Source organism: Acanthochromis polyacanthus, chromosome 12 (genome assembly GCF_021347895.1).
Source record: "Acanthochromis polyacanthus isolate Apoly-LR-REF ecotype Palm Island chromosome 12, KAUST_Apoly_ChrSc, whole genome shotgun sequence".
NCBI lineage: Eukaryota > Metazoa > Chordata > Actinopteri > Pomacentridae > Acanthochromis > Acanthochromis polyacanthus.
The window spans coordinates 23627303-23648318 of record NC_067124.1 but is presented as its reverse complement, the minus strand read 5'-3'; the positions used below and the strand labels follow the sequence as shown (position 1 = coordinate 23648318).

Genomic DNA, 21016 nt, shown 5'->3' with positions numbered 1-21016 from the left:
TGTTGGCATCAGTGCTCCACTAATCTCAACTGATGCTGATGTCCAACCTGGTGTAAATGCTTCGGACTAGTTTTTCTCTTTCCTTCAGATTTTGTCTTTGACTCCTTGCTTTGCACTGTGCAGTTCTTGTCTACTACAGTCAGGTTTATAATTTTGCTTTCTAAGATAGCATAAGCTTGTGTCAGGCTGTAAAACTTTTTTTTTTTTTTTTTTTTTTAAAAAGGACCAAGTTCAGCATCAATCTCATTTGATGGCTCTAGAGAGCGTGTGAAAATGTACAGGGAGTCAACTTTACATTTCACAGGAAAGTATGTGGTTTTTAGTTCTGCTTTAAAGACAAGACAGAGTTGTTGGATGGTGGCTGCTGTGTTTGTGCAACAATTAAACCCAGTTTGTCTGCACCATGTTCTCAAACTGCTGCAGTTCCCATACTACATTTAATTTCCAAATCAAACATTTTTCCAAGACTACAGACAAATAAAAACTCTACAGTTTGAAATACATAGTTTGCTTCTAATATTTAATATTCATTTATATGACCAGCAAGAATGAAAAGATATTCAGACACAAATAAACGACAGAGGTGACTGGACAACACGTAGGCAGATGAACTGAAGTCCACTTTGGATATTTCACAAGAATATATTGTCATTGTATATAGAAATAAAATTCACACTCTCGTTATTATGTTTTCTGCTTCAGTAACAAGAACAACAACCAAATCTGAATACTCTTCTCTCCTTTTTGAGCTCTCAGACTGTCATATGTTTAAGGGTTATTAATTGCATAGTAGTTGGACTCAAACGTTTCCCAGCCATCCTGGCAGGGATCACGCTGATGTTCTGCAACAACAGAGACCAGCAAATAAACAATATTAGTGCACAATCCTATCATTATTATTAATTTTGTAGCTCCTGAGATGTGAACATACCAATGCTTTCTCCATTTTCATGAGTTCAGGCTTAGCAAAGCCCAGCCCTGGTCCGTAGATTGGCAGACATCAGCCTGGCGTTGTTTTCAGAAATGACTGCAGTAACTACAATAAAAAATAGATGAAGGTGCAGCTTTGAGACATTGTTCTAAGGAAAGTTTTTCCTTAATTTTTTAGCAAGTGTTAAAAGTACTTCCGCTTGGAAGCCTGTAAGAGGTAAAGCACAACACATATGTACCGTATATATAATGTATACTGTATGATTTATGTTCAATGTTTTAAAAGTGCTGCATAATTTTTTTTACTCTTGAAAGAAACAGCTGGCCCCTTATTGGCTGGTTAATTTAAGCACTGCTTAAACAAACACATTTTCCAAGGCCAGAACGCGAGGAATGACTACACCAAGCAAAAACTGCTACAATGTGGATATATGCATTTTACAATTGCCTAGAGCCTGGCTTCAAATGAACGAGCCTACCCGTTAAAGAAATCCCATCATATAACATGTCTGTGTATTAAAATAACACATCTGGAAGGTCTTCTTTTCAAAGAAAACAATCCTAGCATCGCCATGCAAGCTGACAGCTTTGGTTCTGTAAGTTTGTAATGTATAAAACCCTGAAAGTCTGAATTTGTGTTTTTGAGACTGTTATCACTACACTGCAGTTTCAAGGTGAAAATGAAGTTGACTGCTTATTTAACTCATAATGTTTTGTAGCAAATAAAAAAAAAAATCACCTTAAGGCCCGGTCACACCGCCCGAACTTTGCTGGAGCGTTGAAAAAAATTCATCACCGCTCGTAACCGTTCACCACCGTTTAACAGAAGTTGGCCCCCGTTAAAGCAACGCAGTATACACTCGGCCACCGCTGATGTTTCTGGAGGGGCCCTCCTACCGCTCCGAAGGTTTTGAGCTGCACGAAGTATTGCGAGCGGTGAGGAGGGGGCAATTTTCCACCCCGGCAAAGTTCACCCCCGCTCCACCAACGCCCAGTCAAAGTTTGGCACCGCTAGACGCAAGTTCGTGGACGCTCGGGTCCGCTAGGCCAACGCAGAAATCTTGAACGCTGGACCACCGCTGCTTCGCCAGCGTTGCCCGGGCGGCGATTAAACGTTGCACAAACTTCGGTGGAGCGGTTGTAAGCGTTTTACGAGCGGACACGGGGTTGCTGGAACGGTGTCGGGCGTTGAAGCAGCAATTCATGGCGGCGATGAACTTTGGTTTGGCGTTGGTATAGAGGTGTCGGAGCGGGACCAGAATTTGGCTATAAATACGGGGAGAAATGGACCGGGAGCTCATTTGGAATCGAGCTGCCTTTGAGTTCAGACCTCATCTATATCGAATTTGCTCAAAGTTACAGTAAAACTGTATCACCATGGATGCTGAGAGACTTGCTATGATTGGTGCACTAGTCCAGCAGCAGAATCAGAACCTCCTCAGATTGCAACAAGCTGTTGACAGAAGGAGAAGAGAGAGAAGGAGAGACAGAGTTGTGTGGGTCAGACAGTGGATACTGAGAAGGCCTGAACATGGACTTCTATCAAAAATCTATCAGAACTTGTATTAAAACGATCCGTTCAGCTCCATAGTCACAAGCGGTATGCCGCAAAACCAACTTTATACCCCCGCCGAACCAACGCCCGCATGCGCAGAACGCCGCTATACCAACGCTCGCGTCACCGCTAAACCAACGCTAAGCCAACGCCCGTGTTTTCGATTTTTTCCCTACCGTTCAAGGAACGCTCCAGCAAAGTTCGGGCGGTGTGACCGGGCCTTTACGAACATATGTAAACACTATAAACGATGTTAAAACCTGGATTTTCTTTGAAGGAGATTTTATTTGAAATAAATAAGGGCTAAGAGCAAGCAGCTGAGAAGAAAAAAGTTCTATTTGAAATGATATTTATATGAAGAAACTTACAGTAGATACGAAGGCCGATGATTACCAACAGTATCAGCCAACACACTGCCAGCGGTGCAAAAGACCGACACTTGCCATCTGACAGACAAAAGAGGAATTCAACTCAACTTCCACATTTTAGATGATCAACAAAGCTTTGTGTATGTTTGTATGAACACAAGTTACACACGTGGACAAAATTGTTGGTACCCCTCAGTTAAAGAAGGAAAAACCCACAATTCTCACTGAAATCACTTGAAACTCACAAAAGTAACAATAAATAAAAATTTATTGAAAATTAAATAATCAAAATCAGCCATCACTTTTGAATTGTTGATTAACATAATTATTTAAAAAAACAAACTAATGAAATAGGGCTGGACAAAAATGATGGTACCCATAACTTAATATTTTGTTGCACAACCTTTTGAGGCAATCACTGCAATTAAACGATGTCTGTATTTGTCAATGAACGTTCTGCAGCTGTCAACAGGTATTTTGGCCCACTCCTCATGAGCAAACAGCTCCAGTTGTCTCAGGTTTGATGGGTGTCTTCTCCAAATGGCATGTTTCAGCTCCTTCCACATATGTTCAATGGGATTCAGATCTGGGCTCATAGAAGGCCACTTTAGAATAGTCCAACGCTTTTCTCTCAGCCATTCTTGGGTGTTTTTGGCTGTGTGTTTTGGATGGTTGTCCTGTTGGAAGACCCATGACCTGCGACTGAGACCAAGCTTTCTGACACGAGGCAGCACATTTCTCTCCAGAATGCCTTGATAGTCTTCAGATTTCATCGTACCTTGCACACTTTCAAGACACCCTGTGCCAGATGCAGCAAAGCAGCCCCAAAACATTACTGAGCCTCCTCCATGTTTCACCGTAGGGACAGTGTTCTTTTCTTCGTATGCTTGGTTTTTGAGTCTATGAACATAGAGTTGATGTGCCTTACCAAAAAGCTCCAGTTTGGTCTCATCTGTCCAAAGGACATTCTCCCAGAAGCTTTGTGGCTTGTCAACATGCATTTTTGCAAATTCCAGTCTCGCTTTTTTATGAGTTTTTTTCAGCAGTGGTGTCCTCCTTGGTCGTCTCCCATGAAGTCCACTTTGGCTCAAACAACGACGAATGGTGCGATCTGACACTGATGTACCTTGGCCTTGGAGTTCACCTTTAATTTCTTTGGAGGTTGCTCTGGGCTCTTTGGATACAATTCGAACGATCCGTCTCTTCAATTTGTCATCAGTTTTCCTCTTGCGGCCACGTCCAGGGAGGTTGGCTACTGTCCCGTGGGTCTTGAACTTCTGAATAATATGAGCCACTGTTGTCACAGGAACTTCAAGCTGTTTAGAGATGGTCTTATAGCCTTTACCTTTAAGATGTTTGTCTATCATTTTTTTTCGGATGTCCTGGGACAATTCTCTCCTTCGCTTTCTGTTGTCCATGTTCAGTGTGGTACACACCTTTTCACCAAACAGCAGGGTGACTACTTGTCTCCCTTTAAATAGGCAGACTGACTGATTATGAGTTTGGAAACACCTGTGATGTCAATTAAATGACACACCTGAGTTAATCATGTCACTCTGGTCAAATAGTTTTCAATCTTTTATAGAGGTACCATCATTTTTGTCCAGGCCTGTTTCATTAGTTTGTTTTTTTAAATAATTATGTTAATCAACAATTCAAAAGTAATGGCTGTTTTTGATTATTTAATTTTCAATACATTTTTATTTATTGTTACTTTTGTGAGTTTCAAGTGATTTCAGTGAGAATTGTGGGTTTTTCCTTCTTTAACTGAGGGGTACCAACAATTTTGTCCACGTGTGTACATCTTTTTACCTTTTGTTATGATCACACTTGAATGCTTTAAATATTTTATGCATTACAATATAACATTTATGATGTGCAGCGTTCATTATGCACCTGGAACGGTTTCCTTTTCCTCCACAGAGTTCGCTGCTGCATTTACGTAGTTATTGTCTTCCCCGATTTCCTCTGAAAGATAGTCAGATCAAATAAAAATGTTATATCTAAATTAAATGGTATTTTTTAGAAGAGGTGCACATAATAATAACTTTATTTATTTTAATAATCTGCCACCTATTCTCTTGAAAAATCTTTTTTCTCTCTGAAAGATGATAAATAAAATGTCTCTGCCAGTTTTATAGAGCTCAAAGCCTGTAAAAAACTTGATGACTTAAAACCCAAACATATTCCGTTTGCACTGATAAACATTATATATGCTGTATGTGCTGTAAGTATGTATAAATTCAGTAATAAATCAGACCATTTGAGGAGCATCAGGGAGCATATACTTGGCAATTTTACCGTTATACTGAAACAGGTAATTGATTAGTAAATTAAACCAAACTGTTTCAACTCTAATTTGCAGATCTAAATCCAGTATGTTGAGTATTTTATTATTATTTTCAACACTGTAAAGAAAATTCCTGGCGGCAGCTTGAGCTTCATACAGTTTCAATATTTTCAGTATAATATAAAGTGTCTTACCTACAGAAAAAGAGACATCAGCCAGCCGTCGTGTATTTCGGTTCATTTTAAAAAAAAGCATCAAGTTCTGCATTAATCTTAAGGATGAGAAGGAAGTGTTCAAATGTACTGGGCACCAACTTTATATTGACCAGAAAGGCATGTGGTTGTTAGTTCTGCTTTAAAAATGAGACAGAGTTGTTTTGCTGGTGGTTGTCGTCTTAGTGGAAATTTTTTCACCCAGCTTGTCTGCAACATTTTCTCATTCTGCTGCAGTTCACATCCCCACATTTTGTCCTAATCAGACATCTTTCTGCTGAGACGAAGGACCCATTTGACAAACAAAATTTTACATTTAGAAATACAGTTTTCTTTTAATGTTTAATATAATTTTTTTCATGACAAGCAATAATGAAAACAAATATTTGCACACAAACAAAGGTACAAAGGCAGATGCATATATGCCAGGGATTGTTGTATCACAAGACAACAAATTCAAACCAACACGACCTCCATGTGTAGGAGGAAATTAAAGCTCCCAGATTCATTTCACTGCTTAGAAACAGAATTTGATCGCTGATGACCATAGTAAATTTGGTTTTAGTCATCAGAAAACACACAAACAGAAATACTACGGTCTCTGCCTCATACTCAGAAACCCATAGTAATTTATCACACCACTGAAAACGTCTGAAGCCACATTTAACAACCATTATTCCTCTTTGTAAATCAGACAGTTTGTTACATCCTGTTCTTCTCTGGAGCTCTGTTGGTGCTGATGTTGACAGTGTGACTAATTTATGATTCTCAAATGTAGCAAACACACTGAGGTCAGCTCTATTTACACCCCATCTTCATTAAACATTTCACAGAATCCTGCAGTTTTTTCTCATTTCATTAAGACTTATTGACATTTTCAATGAACAAGAACGAGTCAGGTAGCAACACTTTTTTTTCAAAACACCAAAAACATTGCTTGTAATTAGATATATAGCATCAGCTGCCTGTTCTACATGCAAATATTCTTTACATTGGATATAAATGACACAAAAGCCCTGATAACATGTTGTTTAGAAGCAATGCAGCGCCCTCTGTTGACCAAACAGCAGCAGCAATGGAAAATGCTGCATTTTATCAGTGTGCTGATGGACAAATTGCATCTTTTGCAGTGCACAAAATAAAATGAAATGCAAAGTTAAAGTTAGCAATGAACAACATTTGCTAGCTACTGATGTCAGCAGATTGACACAATGGAAATTATCTTTTTTTTTTCTCCACACACAAACACTGTAAGCACATACACAAACAGCTTTAGAAACTAAATGACTTTAAATACATTTCTTTCTCTTTCCTCTAAATAAGCATCTAATTTTGATATTCATGACCCAGGTCACACAATCTTCTGTGAAATGAATCTCTACCAACTATTCAGAAACCTTCTCAAGTTTGACTGCAGTCTTTAAACAGACAAAGCTTTCTTTTGACAGATCCATCGGTTCTTCTCAGTGCAGCTCACTGATTTCCATCCTTGATTTTGGATAGAAACAGCACAAGAACCTTCAGTAGCAGACTGTCCAGACATCCAGGAGCTGAAGAAAAGAATTGGTTAGATCAACAGTGGTAGATTTTGTGATTGAAATGATTGGAATGTGTCTCTTACGTTTCAGTCAGATTACTTCCATCGATCCACTTCCATATCCCGTCTACAGCTCTCAGGCCAATCCAGTATTGTTTAAGGTTTTTTTCAATCCAACTTTTAGCATTAACAAAGTTCTAATGAAAATAGGGAGAAAGTCATCAGAGATGTTTAAATATTTGACTATGAACACACTGTAACCAACAGACTCAGGGTGTGTTCAGGTGTATAAGAAGATTTTTCAAAATAAGTCACACTCTTCTCATTACCTTTTCTGCTGTAGTAACAACAACAGCTAAATCTGAATTCTTTCCACTGCAGTCTTCTTGAGCTTCTTCCCAGGTTCTCAGGTTCTCAAGTTTTGTCGGATTTATAATTGCATAGCAGTTGGACTCGTCTATAAGCCAGCCCTTCTGACAGGGTTCACAATGATGTTCTGCAACAACAGACACCAACAAATAAATAACATCAGTGGATAGTCCTATTTTTATTATTAATATTTTTGTAGCTACTGGGTTAACCCTAACCCTTGAACTTCTTCCAGTTTTGTATTTGTTGTGTCAGGTTATTCTTGTCCATCTCCAGCTCCTGGTTTTGTGCATTCATTTTCTCGATTATCATTATGAGGTTCCATTCTGCTGCAGTCAGTCTGGCGTTGTTTTCAGAAATGACTGCAGTAACTACAGTGAGAGACAGACAAAGGTGCAGCTTAGAGACATTGTTACAAGGCAGTTTTTTTAAACAAGAACACCAACATGCTGTAAATTATGAATGCATGTCACAAATCCACATTTAAACTGTAGTCATATTATTGTCTGAACATAAGAAAAGGCTGTGCTTGCTGTCATCATTCCTCCAACTCACACCGACCATGAGGTCAGGTTCTAATGTAGTTTCGGTGTAAGTTGTAAAGAACAATGCACATTGTATGCTTCATGTTAAATGTTTCAAACTGTTGCATAGTTTTTATGATGAAAACAAAGAACTGGCCCCATATTGATTGTGCTTTTAAAAGTAAAGCACTGCTTCTGTTCCTTAGAACAAACTGATTTCTTGATTGTAGCCAGAACATGAGGAATGATTGCAACAAGCAAAACTACTGCAATGTGTATAAGTGAATTTCAGCACTATTTCCTGACAACAACAAGATCTCTGATTTGCATCCTGGTTCTGTGTGGAGTTTGCATGTTTTCACCAAGTGCTTCCCACAGTCCAAAGACATGCTGAGGTTAATTGGTGATTTTAAATTGTCCGTAGGTATGATTGTGAGTGTGCCTGGCTGTCTGTCCATGCAATAGACTGGCAACCTGTCTTTGGGAGACTCCAACCCCTGCGATTCTATAGAGGATTAAGTGGTGTATAGATAATAGATGGATGGATGGATGGATGGATGGATGGATGGATGGATGGATGGGCATATGACATTGTTTAAAGACAGGCTTGAGAAATACAAACCTACCCTTGAAAGTCGACTTCTAGTTGTTGAATAAACCCATAAAGCCTACGCCCATGTATCAAAATAACACATTTAGAAGCTGTTTTTTCAGATGAATATAATCTTTTTCTGTCCTGAAAGTGACTTAGGTTTAACTCTGCCTTGTTGTATCTGTCAAAATTTTGGCAAATCATGAACTCTCTCTTTCTCCATCCACTCCTCTATTACCTACAACTCTATAACTCTGTAAAACTTCTCTGTGCTACACAATGAACAATTTGTAATATTTGAGTAACACAGCCATACAAGTTGGTGTGAATGCGAGAGTGACTGTTTGTCTGTATATGTAATCTTGACTCCCCCCACGACCCTAGTGAGGATAAAGCGGTGTATAGAGAGAGAGAATGGAGCCATACAAGTTTGAACCAGAACCCTATCTGAAGAAAAATACTATTACCAACAGAATCACCATGCAAGCTAACAGGTTTGCTTTCTTTGGCTTGTTAAGTTTAAAACCCTGAAAGTCTGAATCTGTGTTTTTGAGACGTCATCACTACACTGCAGTTTGAAGATGGAAATGATGTTAACTGCTAATTTTGCTCAAACTATGTCTTGCATAAATATTCTATTTGAACTGAAGTTTATCAAAAAAGAAAAGGAAAAGTAACTTACAGTAAATACGAAGGCCGATGATTCCCAACAGTATCAGCCAACACACTGCCAGTGGTGCAAAAGACCGAGTACAGGAGGAACACTTGTGATCTGATAAAGAAAAAGAGGAATTCAACTCAACTTCAACATTTAAGACGGTCAACAAAGCTTTGTGTATGCTATGCTTGTATGAACACAAATAACATATTTTTACTTTTTATTTATATTACACTGATTGCTTTAAGTATCTAATGCTTTACAAAACTATATTTGTGACATGTATTCTTCATTATGTACCTGGAAGGGTTTCCTTTTCCTCCACAGAGTCTACTGCTACATTAATGTAGTCCGGTTCTTCCTTCGTTTCCTCTGAAAGATATCCAGATCAAACACAAATGTGATGTCTAAATTAAATGGTATTTTCAGTAATTAATATCTAATTATTTTATTTTTAAATTAATCTGACACCTATTCTCTTGATGAATGAGTTCATTCTTTAATCTGTCTGAAAATTATGCAATTATCTATAAAATCAGGAATAAAACAGCACATGGGATAAGTTTTAATGAGCATGATTGGCAGTTTAGTTTCATCCTGAAACAATTGGCAATCAATTGATTTCTAAATGAGTTTTCAGTTAATTTACTTACTGTTTCAGCTGTACTTCACAGATCTACATCCAGTACGTTGAACATTTTATTTCTAATTTCAGCAAGTAAAATTAATTCCTGGCAGCTGCTAGAACTTCATAGTTTCAGTAAAATGTAAAGTGTCTTACCAACAGATAAAGAGACATCAGCCACCCACTGTGCATTTCTGTTAATTTTTTAAAATGCCTCAAGTTCTGCATCAATATAATCTGAACGATGAGAAGGAAGGATTGACGTGTATTGTAATTTTAGATTTAACGGAAAGCCGTGTGGTTTTTAGTTCTGCTTTAAAAAGGAGACAAAGTTATTTGGCCTGTGGTTGTCATGTTAGTGCAAAGTATTAAAGGGGAACTTCGGTTTTTTTCAACCTGGGGTCTGTTTTCATATGTAATTTCATACATGTGAGTGATGGAGAAATGAATTTTCGACATAGCTCCAGTATTTAGCCAGGCAGACAGCTTAGCAGGTCAGCTAGCAGCTTGGCTAGCAAAAAGTATGGGGCAGCTGGCCCCCCCGCGTCAAAGTCCGCCCTAACGTGCTTTTGCCCCACACTGACCGGCTCAGATAGTCTCAATGAGTGTCCAACAACATACTAGAGATGAGAAGTGAACAAAAACCTCCACATTACCTGGCGATCGCTCTTTGTTGTGGTCTGTATCCAAATCTCAGGATGCTAGAAAGCAAATCTCGTTCCGAAATTGCGCGAGAGCTCGCGCGAAAACCGGTGTTTTGGCTAAGCTGCCTGCCTGGCTAAATACTGGAGCTATGTCGAAAATTCATTTCTCCATCACTCACATGTATGAAATGACATATGGCAACAGACCCCAGGTTGAAAAAAAACGAAGTTCCCCTTTAAACCCAGTTTGCCTACAACAGGTTCTCATACTGCTGCAATTTACATTTCCGATTTTTGTCATAATCAGACATATTTCTAGCCTAGCCGCGCTAGACAACCCACAGCAACGAATTTAATTCTCTGCCAGGGTCGGTCTAGTTACCCTCGGTAAGCGTCGAGGTTGGATGCTCCTAAAACTGGCCGACGAATCACCATGAAGTGTAGAGTCAGAAGGCGGGCGTAACTAAGTGACAACGGAGGCGCGACGATTCTGACGGAAACAACTAGCCTAGCCGTGCTAGACAACCCACGGCAACGAATTTAATTCTCTGCCAGGGTCGACAACAAAAACGATAACAGTCGTTGAGCTCCATTAGCACCGACTCTGAATAATCTTTCTGTTAACATGTCTGTAATATACTTGAGCTTCACCCATTGACTGTATAAATAAGGCTTCACTGAACTCCCGCATCCTCTGATTTCCAGCGCTGTAGGAACTACGTCAGCCTATTTGTTGCGCTGATTGGTTGTATACCTACCCAATTGCTGCAGAGTGATTTGAAAGACAACCTTTGAGCCCGCCTCCCTCCCTGTCGAGAGTTCCTAGACCCTTGCGTCTTCAGACCTGGGTCTAGCGCGGCTAGGCTAACATATTTCTGCTGAGAGCAAAGATTTATTTGATAGGCAGTTTGCTTTTCATATTAAACAGTTGTTTACTTGTGACAATCCATTTTTTTAATAATCAATATTTGGCACAAATTCAGCTACAACATAAATGGATATGTCAGGATGGATGGACTGTTGTATCACAGAACTGACACACAGACAGAGAAAGATTTAAACCTGTATGACTTGTATGTGTGGAAGGAAATTAAAACTTGGTGCTTCACTGCTCTCTTTATTCCATTAAGTAATTTCATTAAGTGCCCAACTCCTGCTACCTCTTCAGCTGCAAACTTGGTGTAAACTAGGCATTGTTCTCAGACAGAACAAACAAACAGGAAGATGGCGGTCATTATTGCACAACAAATGAACAAGAAAATGACCCATCAACCTAAACTTTAACGAGCTGTGACACCAATTATGCTTTCAGTCAGTCTTCCTTGACGTTGCAGAACAATGTCAGAAAATGAATCATTCCAGCAGGACATCACCAAAGTTCCACACTGCGTCACTCAGCTTACTGTGGTAGTTGAGAAAGACAGAGTGGAAGAGGAAAACTTCTAATCTGTCATAAGATAAGAAATCAACTGAAATATTTCAACATTAAAGGTCTCATACTGTGCCATTTTTCAGCAAATTCATCAAAGTCTCACATGTGCCATGGTGTGTCTTTCAGCGTTTCAGCTCAAAATACTGCAAAGATGGTTCACTTTAGCATATCTGTGTAATCCTTAATGTCAGCTTTGTTCTAAATGATCTGTTTTGCTCTGAAACCCAATGAAATGCTGCTTTCTGACAATCATGGAGTACACTTGATTATTATCACATCTGTTAATAGCTTTTATGATTGTTGAATACAATCAGTGTCTATAAAGTTAAAAAAAAAAACAACATCTCTAACATGGCTGGCATAAGGGCATCAAAAATGACCCGGTGAAGCTGTTTTCTTGCGATATCTTTGTTGATGAAAAATTGTTATCATTTCATTTTCCAGCTATTCCTCAAAAAACATGTTTTGATATCACTCCATTTAAATTTAAGTTGACTTTTTGTATTGCTATCACAAGCTCTTCATCACTGATAATATCACACAAGAGGTGATGCAGAGCACAAACGTGGAGAAGCAACAGCTGGAGGAAAAGAGTGAAAAAATGTCAACAAAATGGATGTTGGCATTCTTCTGTTGCTGTTCTGAATAATATTCTTCATTTTCAATTATTAAAATGTTCAAAATCTGTTACAATGTGAAAAATTCACGTTTCAAATATAAAATCATTCTTGTGTGGATAAAATGTAATACAACCAACAATACAAATGTTTATTCTTGACTAAAACGATAAAAATGGCATAAAAACATATTGATTCTTATTTGAGTTATTTATGACCCACTTCTGGAAGAATGTAGGGTCCAATCACTCGTTCATCAAAGAATTAAAAAGTGACAAAGTATTCTGATTTTACATATCTGTGTTTTGTGCTTGTAGTTAAGTCACCCGTGAAGCCAGTAGTGCAGCCACATGCGTTATTATTATTATGTATTAAATAGCACATCTGAGAGGACAGTAATTTATCAGCTACACTTAGGCATTAATAAAATACCATAGACACAATATATTATTAATAATTTAGACCTAATGATGTCTTTAATTATTCATTTTGTAATGTATTCATTTCCATTTAAGGATTAGTATCTTTACATAGATAATACCTAATGTGGTTATCATTGTGTTGTTGTGCATCAGAAGAATGATTAAGACAGAATTCTGAAATTTTACTACAAACAATCTGTATTATTGCATTAATGACAGGAAAAAATCTTTGGTGTTACACAGGGAGGGAAACACATTCACCTGACCTGTACCAGACAGTCATGTGAACAAGGGAGAACATGTAAAGTCGATACAGAAAGGCTTCAGAACCCTCTTGCTGTAAGATAACAGTTGAACCACTGATCTTCTCTCTGACGTAAGTTAGACCGAAACAAGTTTCAACTTAACAGTGCTTCTTATCACAACACTGAAAAAGTCTGAAGTCACATTTAACAACCATTATTCCTCTTTGTAAATCAGACAGTTTGTTACATCCTGTTCTTCTCTGGAGCTCTGTTGGTGCTGATGTTGACAGTGTGACCGATTCATGATTCTCAAATGTAGCAAACACACTGAGGTCAGCTCTATTTACACCTCATCTTCATTAAACATTTCACAGAATCCTGCAGTTTTTTCTCATTTCATTAAGACTTATTGACATTTTCAGTGAACAAGAACGAGTCATGTGGCAACACTTTTTTTCACCAAAAACATTGCTTGTAATTAGATATATAGCATCAGCTGCCTGTTCTACATTAAAATGCTCTTTACATTGGATATAAATGACACAAAAACCCTGATAACATGTTATTTAGAAGCAATGCAGCGCCCTCTGTTGACCAAACAGCAGCAGCAATGGAAAATGCTGCATTTTATCAGTGTGCTGATGGACAAATTGCGTCTTTTGCAGTGCACAAAAAAAAAAAAAGCAAAGTTAAAGTTAACGATGAACAACATTTGATTGCCCTGACAGGCTAGCTACTTTATTTTACTCAGTGCTGATGTCAGCAGATTGACACAATGGAAATTATCTTTTTTTTCCCTCCACACACAAACACTGTAAGCACATACACAAACAGCTTTAGAAAATAAATGACTTTAAATACATTTCTTTCTCTTTCCTCTAAATAAGCATCCAGCTTTGACATTCATGACCCAGGTCATACAATCTTCTGTGAAATGAATCTCTACCAACTATTCAGAAACCTTCTCAAGTTTGACTGCTGTCTTTAAACAGACAAAGCTTTCTTTTGACAGATCCAGCGGTTCTTCTCAGTGCAGTTCACTGATTTCCATTCTTGATTCTGGATAGAAACAGCACAGGAACCATCAGCAGCAGACTGTCCAGACATCCAGGAGCTGAAGAAAAGAATTGGTTAGATCAACAGTGGTAGATTTTGTGATTGAAATGATTGGAATGTGTCTCTTACGTTTCAGTCAGATTACTTCCATCGATCCACTTCCATATCCCGTCTACAGCTCTCAGGCCAATCCAGTATTGTTTAAGGTTGTTTTCAATCCAACAATTTTTATTAACAAATTTCTAATGAAAATAGGGAGAAAGTTATCAGAGATGTTTAAATATTTGACTATAAACACACGGTAACCAACAGACTCAGGGTGTGTTCAGGCCTATAAAAAAGATTTTTCAAAATAAAAGTCACACTCTTCTCATTACCTTTTCTGCTGTAGTAACAACAACAGCTAAATCTGAATTCTTTCCACTGCAGTCTTCTTGAGCTTCTTCCCAGGTTCTCAGCTTCTCAGGTTCTGTAGGATTATTAATTGCATAGCAGACATGTATGGACTTGTCTGTATCCCAGCCCTTCTGACAGGGTTCACACTGACGTTCTGCAACAACAGACACCAACAAATAAATAACATCAGTGCATAGTCCTATTTTTATTATTAATATTTTTGTAGCTACTGGGATGTGAACGTACTGTTACTTTCTTTGTTTATCGGGCAGTAGGCATCAATGCTCCACTGAGCTCGACTGGTGTTGAACTTCTTCCAGTTTTGTATTTGTTGTGTCAGGTCATTCTCCAGCTCCTGGATTTGTGTGTTCAGTTCCTCGATTTTCATTGTGAGGTTCTGGTTTGCTGTAGTCAAGCTGGTCATGTTCCTTTCTAAGACAGCATAGGCTTGTGTCAGGTTGTCGAGGTTCCTTCTCAAGTTCTCATTGTCTGAGCTGAGCATGTTGTTGATTTCTGTCAGGTTGCGAATGACAGCCATTAATGCCGTTTGGTTATCTTTTAACTGGTTCAGCTGACTTACATCACTCTCATTATGAGAAGTGGGAGTAGAAGCTGAAATAGTAGAAGCTGCAAAATGAAAATTATCTTTTTAAGAGACAGTAATAACACAATTTTGTTCTTTTTTTAAAAAATTTGTGTTTGTCATTTTACCACTCTTTAAAGGAATCTGCTGCTGTTCTACTTCCGGTGTTCTACCTTGTGTTTGTTTCTGTTTTAATTTATGAGATCAACAAAAATCCCACAAAAAGACTCAGATCTACAACATGCTACTTTATCTTTCAGTACTTTACAACTCATACTGCTCAACCTGAAGTTCATTGCTTCATACAAAAGATGCAAATATTTAAAATTCACAAAAACAGCAGGGCATTGTTACTTCAGGTACTACTCAAACAGGAATAAAATGGTCTATATATTTTGTTTGGGTTTTTTTCTACCAAGGATTTGGTGTAGCTGTAATACTTCATGGCACTGGCATGGTGTATGAAGGACTGAAAACTGATGCCTGGTGCCTTCAGGTACACAGTCAAAGCCTATGTATGTGACCACTCTTTTGTTGATTTGCATTTTTTCAAGGGATTTATTGCCCATAACAGAAATGTTCAAAATCATGAAGCTGTAAAAATCAAAGCTTGTAATCTAGTTAATTACAGGCTTTGTAAATAATTTCTCGCAATTAACGCATTAAAGTCCCAACCCTAATAAAAATAAGTTGCTGTTGCTATTGTTAATTTTGTTGTTTATCTTAATTTGTATCATTTTTTGTGTTTTTTTTTCAAAATTTTTCTTTTGATGCTTCGAAACAAAAACAGGTTCCTTTTTTTTTTTTTGGGATTGATGTTCTTTAAACTGTTTCACTGTGCATTACACTGGGCGTCACTAATAATATGCCATAAATGGTTACACAGTGTTGAAAATTATTTTGAAAAAGTGTATCCAAGAGCCCAGCCCACGTATTTTGAATCACCTGCTGTGCATATTTGTCTATATTCATTATTTGGTCCCTAAATTAACATTGTTGGTAATAAACACAGACAATTACAAGTAGAAACTTGGTTGAAACAACACTTCTGAGCTTCTGATTGCAGCAAATGTGTGTCTAATATCAAATAATGGTTACTACTTAAAAGTAGTCACATTCCTAAATATTTGTTTCTGCATACTTACTGTAGATGACAAAGGCTACGATGCCCAACACCAAAATTACACATAGAACCCCCAAACTACAAGCCAGCTGCTGATAGCAGCGACGTCTCCTGTCTGCTTTCTTGTCTGGCAAGAATCCTGATGAAGACAAACAACAAATAAAAATACAGTTCTTAATTCTAATATTAGCAGTCTGAGTTAATAAAATCAAGCATGTATCCTAAATCAGACTCTCTTCTTCGTTGCCTTTTTGCATTTGAACAAATGAACACTGTTAGGGGAATTCAAAACACGGTAGGAGATTTTAAATTATTAATTTCCCTATCCTAGACAGGGTAAGCCTTATTTTAGCTAAAGCTAGAATTTGGAATGCATTTAAAAAAAAAAAAAAACTAAACAGTTCGGCGCATTTGAAAAAAACTTCATATTGACCATTATGAATAGGAAGAGCTAAAGCCAAACCTGTTTTATTGTTAATGTGGGAGATCTCTGGACTGTATAGGCAGAAGTCAGTATATCATCCTTTACTGTGCTGCCACCCCTATAGTCATACCTTTATGTAACATATGAGTCATGTCAGACATGTAACGTATGCACAGGGATCTCATTGTTACTTTTTCTGGTTTGTTTAATTTGAGAATATCTTCATATGCTATTCAAATTTATAATAGATATCACCACGCTTTACTGCTGGTGAACTGTTTGACTTTAACTTTATTTTAAAAAAAGACAAATAAAAAGTGACAACTCTATGAAATAATATTTGAGCTGAATTAAACATATTTAATTCAGTAATAGTCTGAGCTTACTGGTGATAAAGCACCACTAAATATTGAGAGATCTGCCTCCCCATCACTTTCGCTAGTGTGGTTCTATGTTTATGAGGTGCGATCCCAAAGTTATGAGACTATGCCTATAAACAGCAACAGCAATCCCTCACTGAGACAAAGCTGCTATCCTCTTCAAAGAAGTCATCTTGTTCAGTGATGCACAGCTCCCAGTGCTCCTGCCACTATTTGGTATGTTCCCTGGAAGTTCTATTCTGTTGGCCATTAGGCACCAAAATAGTGACTTTTTTTTAACTTGAATTGTGTTTTAGGGAGGAGATCAGATTGGCAGCCAGGGGTGGTGGAGCGCTATGATTGAGGGGTTGCAGCAAAAGCAAAAAAAAAAATGTGCATGACACCTGTGATGGCATGCGTCACAATTCAGGTCATTTTTGACAAATGACTAGTTCACAGCGCACATTTTTCTGTCTCGGCGACTGCAAACTACTCCTCTGAAGACAGCTGTTTGGTCTCTGGGTTGTACAGTAGCTGTCGATCCTGCTTTCTTTACTGCTGACAATCCACAACATGAATGAAAGGCCCATGTGATACGTGTTTGTTGTCTAAAAAAATGTTTAAGGTTCAGGGTCAAATTCCAAATCAGCACCTGCAAAATGTCAGAACTTCCAGGATGTGTTAAAAACGTGGCAAGAGAGCTGGGAGCAGTGTATCGCTACACTAGCAGACTATTTGGCTAAACAAAAATCAGTTTTTATAATTGCAGTCCTGGAACCTCATCCTGGCCACGATTCTGCTCTTGCACAGTCACATGTATTCAGTTGTTTTAAAAATACATTACTTAATTTGATTACGTCAATAAATTAGCCAGTGTATCCTGCTGCTGATTTTCTTCCTGTTATTTAGACACAAGATAACAGAATGCTGTGTGTGAACGTGGAGGCTGTTTAGAAGCGATACAATTTTTCTTTACTTAGTCACAAAGCCAAGGCCACAACATTTATATCGACACAGAATGCCTCACACAACTGAGTGTGATCAATCCAAAACGGGAGTAAAAGGGGGCATTAATAAACCTTGCATATGTTAACTATCTAAATAACCTTTCTCCAGAATCACAGACTCCACCTTTCATGTCCACATATATTTGCAGTTGTAGCAGTTCTCATAGTATTACTAAGTGTTCTCAGTTGCATTTATTTTAGTTCCCCCCCACAACTTACCGTTCGCATCAGGATTTTGTTCAGCTGTTTGATTTTCCACTCTCACTTCATCATACACAGTTTCCTCTTCTTTTTGAGCTGAAAGGTGAAAAGATTAGTTTTTTTAAATTGTGTAATCCTTAATTAAAGACGACTTCCTTTCTGTCTTATTCATTAAAATAGCAGCACTTTGCTTGAGATTGACAAATTTCTGTATCTCAGATCTTTATGATGCTTCATAGACACTCACAGGACATTAAATTTATCAGTTAAAATCTAAGATGGTGATAAAGATTTCTGCCTAATGTCAGACCACAAGGGAAGGAAGAAAGTCTGAATTTGTTGTAGGGAGAAGTATGTAAGAAATAAGTTTCATCCCAGCCAGTTTCAGGAAGCTTTTTCATTGAGTAATCTTCATTCAGAGTTGAATAAATAAAAAAAGAAAAGGAAACAAAAGAGGCCAACTGACATGCTGTATGTTGGAAAGACTATTTTTAATTTTCAACGCATATAAAACTTCAACCCTTTTAACAATCTATTATCAATTTTCAGACAAGATGTTAATTGCAACACTGCATCTTGATTTTTTTTTTTAAACAAATTGGCTGAGACTGTGCTGTACTTTAAGTAGCTGATGGTGAACATCATTGTCTATAACAGTTGGTAAAAAGATTTTAATTTGTAAGTAAAGTCTCAGTGTTGAGGACATTGTCATTGTGAAGCATTGCTACATACATTTAAAGGATAAAGGCTTGGATTTAACCAGCGTTGTAAACAAAGGTGCAGAGTCTGTTGCAGATCAACAGCCTGAGTTCTAGTATCTTTCTCGCATTGTACATTTAAAAAAAAAATTAACTTACCTTCTTGTCGGGGTTGCTTGTTATTAGTTCTGAATACAACTGAAGCGTAGCAAACTTCTCCATCTGCCATCATTGCATAGTCACTTATGAATTCTATCAGACTTGTAGACAGAGAAGTACCACTACATCTAAACCACAGGGCACCGTAATAAGAGAAGTTGCTGTTTCTCATTTGCAGCTCTGATGAACTTCTGCTTTTGGCTATGGAAGAAATTTACATCAACAGCGACATGGAAATGAACTCCAAACTATACATAGTGTGCTTCTGTATTATATAGAGAGAAACTTATTAAAGGTAAAATTACAAGCAATGTGCATGCTATGAAAAGATGGCTGATATTTAATTTAAACTTTGCATGTTTGCTTGATATAGTGTATGAGAAACAATAATCCACTCCCATACAGTCGCGCGCGTGTGTGTGTGTGTGTGTGTGTGTGAGGGGTTTGGTATTTGCAAGTAAGGAAATATCTTAAGAGTGGTCCAGAATTTCTTATTTAATGGTTAACTAACTTTCCCACATGCAGGAGATTCTGAACCTGGCACATTACCTCATCATTCATGACCAAAATCCTCTTTGAATCACCTTGAAAAACTAAAGCGGCTATTGTTTACAAAAAGCTGCTTGCCTTAAAATTATGTTCAGATAAGAAAAGACGTTTCCTCCTTCTTGTGAACAAATTATAAGAGCAGCTCTGTGTCAAGCTGAAATGTCATATCATGGGATTTTGGTGATGGCAGTATTTCCACCTACATTCTGTTACTTACAGTGGCTCTGTAGACTTCAGGTGGAGGCCTCTTAGCTGATTATCAGTGTAATTTGTGCCAAGTTGTATATATTTATATTCATCAGATATACAGTACATAATTATCCTCTGAAGCTTTGTTTGCTGTCAACAAGAAGATTTAAAGGTCCCATATTATGCTATTTTTCAGTCACGTCATATAGGTCTCAGAAGCCCAAAAACATAGTATTTAAGTTTGTTCGCCCCAAAATCATCAGTTTCAGCGATCGAAAAATTCATTCTCACCAGCCCTCCTCAGAACAAGCTGTTTCTGGGCCTGCTTCCAGGTATGCAAGACAGGAGAGGACGCGCTCAGTGCTACATTGGTGTCAGAAGTGGGATGGCGCTCGCCCGACTGCAGATGGAGGAAGAACTGAGGGAGCTCCAACAAGCTGTCACCGAGGGACTGAGCCGCCTCTTGGGAGCAAACCCAAGAGGAAAAGAGCCAGCCAGCGGCGAGTTCGCTCCCGTAATCCCTGACAGCTCCACCACACCAAGAACCCGCCGCGGTGAAACGGTGGGCCGCCACAGGCAGCAGTTGCTAGCAGGAGAGATCCTCCGGCCGCCGGCAGCCGGTGGCTGGCTGCCGGTGGCTGGCTGCCGGTGGCCAGCCACCGGAGCATCTCCCCAGCCGGTGGCTGGCTGCCGGTGGCTGGCTGCCGGTGGCCAGCCACCGGAGCATCTCCCCAGCCGCCGGCAGCCAGCCAGGGGGTTCTGAAGTGGTGGTTCCCTCACAGCCCCACTCTTCTCTCGTTTCCCAGAGCTCAGCTTCTCGGTGCGGGCGCCGGGCAGTCTCGTGCGAAGTGACCAGGCTCATGGCACCGGTAGCAGCCGTCTGGAGAGCGGTGGCGATGTAGGCGGCTCGGTCTCTCGCTCCTCTTCTTCCCCAGGCCCGCACTTAGCCATCCTGACGTGCGGCTTGAACGCGGAAGTCGTGGAGGGCCAGGACGTGAGCGCGCGTTCTGCTCTCTCGGCTTCTCGTAGGGCCTCGCTGAGTGTTTGCTTTCCGCACAGCAGCGGCGCCGGGCGGCTCCCCACTCTCGGCTGGTGGTGCCCGGCGGCTGGCTGCCAGCGGCTGGGGAGATGCTCTGGCAGCTGGGGAGATGCTCCGGCAGCCGGCTGCAGAGGCACTACGAGAAGCCGAGAGAGGCTCACGTCCCGGCCCCCCACGACTTCCGCTTTCAAGCCGCACGTCAGGATGGCTGAG

General features: G+C 39.1%; 1 protein-coding gene and 2 long non-coding RNA genes across 3 annotated transcripts; all 3 read right to left on the bottom strand.

Annotated features, from left to right (window-relative positions):
• Positions 1 to 519: 519 nt before the first annotated feature.
• Positions 520 to 4823, bottom strand: LOC110964995 (uncharacterized). Its single transcript, XR_002596628.2, has 4 exons — positions 4750 to 4823; positions 2854 to 2931; positions 932 to 1036; positions 520 to 842 (listed from the first exon to the last, which is right to left on the bottom strand). It is a non-coding gene; the product is annotated as an uncharacterized LOC110964995 (long non-coding RNA).
• Positions 4824 to 7264: 2441 nt separating this feature from the next.
• LOC127536584 (uncharacterized) lies at positions 7265 to 9477 on the bottom strand. The gene is made up of 4 exons (XR_007945644.1): positions 9336 to 9477; positions 9060 to 9149; positions 7480 to 7632; positions 7265 to 7388 (listed from the first exon to the last, which is right to left on the bottom strand). It is a non-coding gene; the product is annotated as an uncharacterized LOC127536584 (long non-coding RNA).
• Positions 9478 to 12953: 3476 nt separating this feature from the next.
• LOC110964993 (killer cell lectin-like receptor subfamily B member 1C) lies at positions 12954 to 20592 on the bottom strand. Its single transcript, XM_051957377.1, has 6 exons — positions 18188 to 20592; positions 16201 to 16317; positions 14719 to 15099; positions 14454 to 14626; positions 14206 to 14318; positions 12954 to 14134 (listed from the first exon to the last, which is right to left on the bottom strand). The coding sequence occupies exons 3-6, from the start codon at positions 15008 to 15010 to the stop codon at positions 14005 to 14007; spliced, it is 708 nt and encodes a 235-aa protein (XP_051813337.1). The 5' UTR covers positions 15011 to 15099; positions 16201 to 16317; positions 18188 to 20592; the 3' UTR covers positions 12954 to 14004.
• Positions 20593 to 21016: the final 424 nt, after the last annotated feature.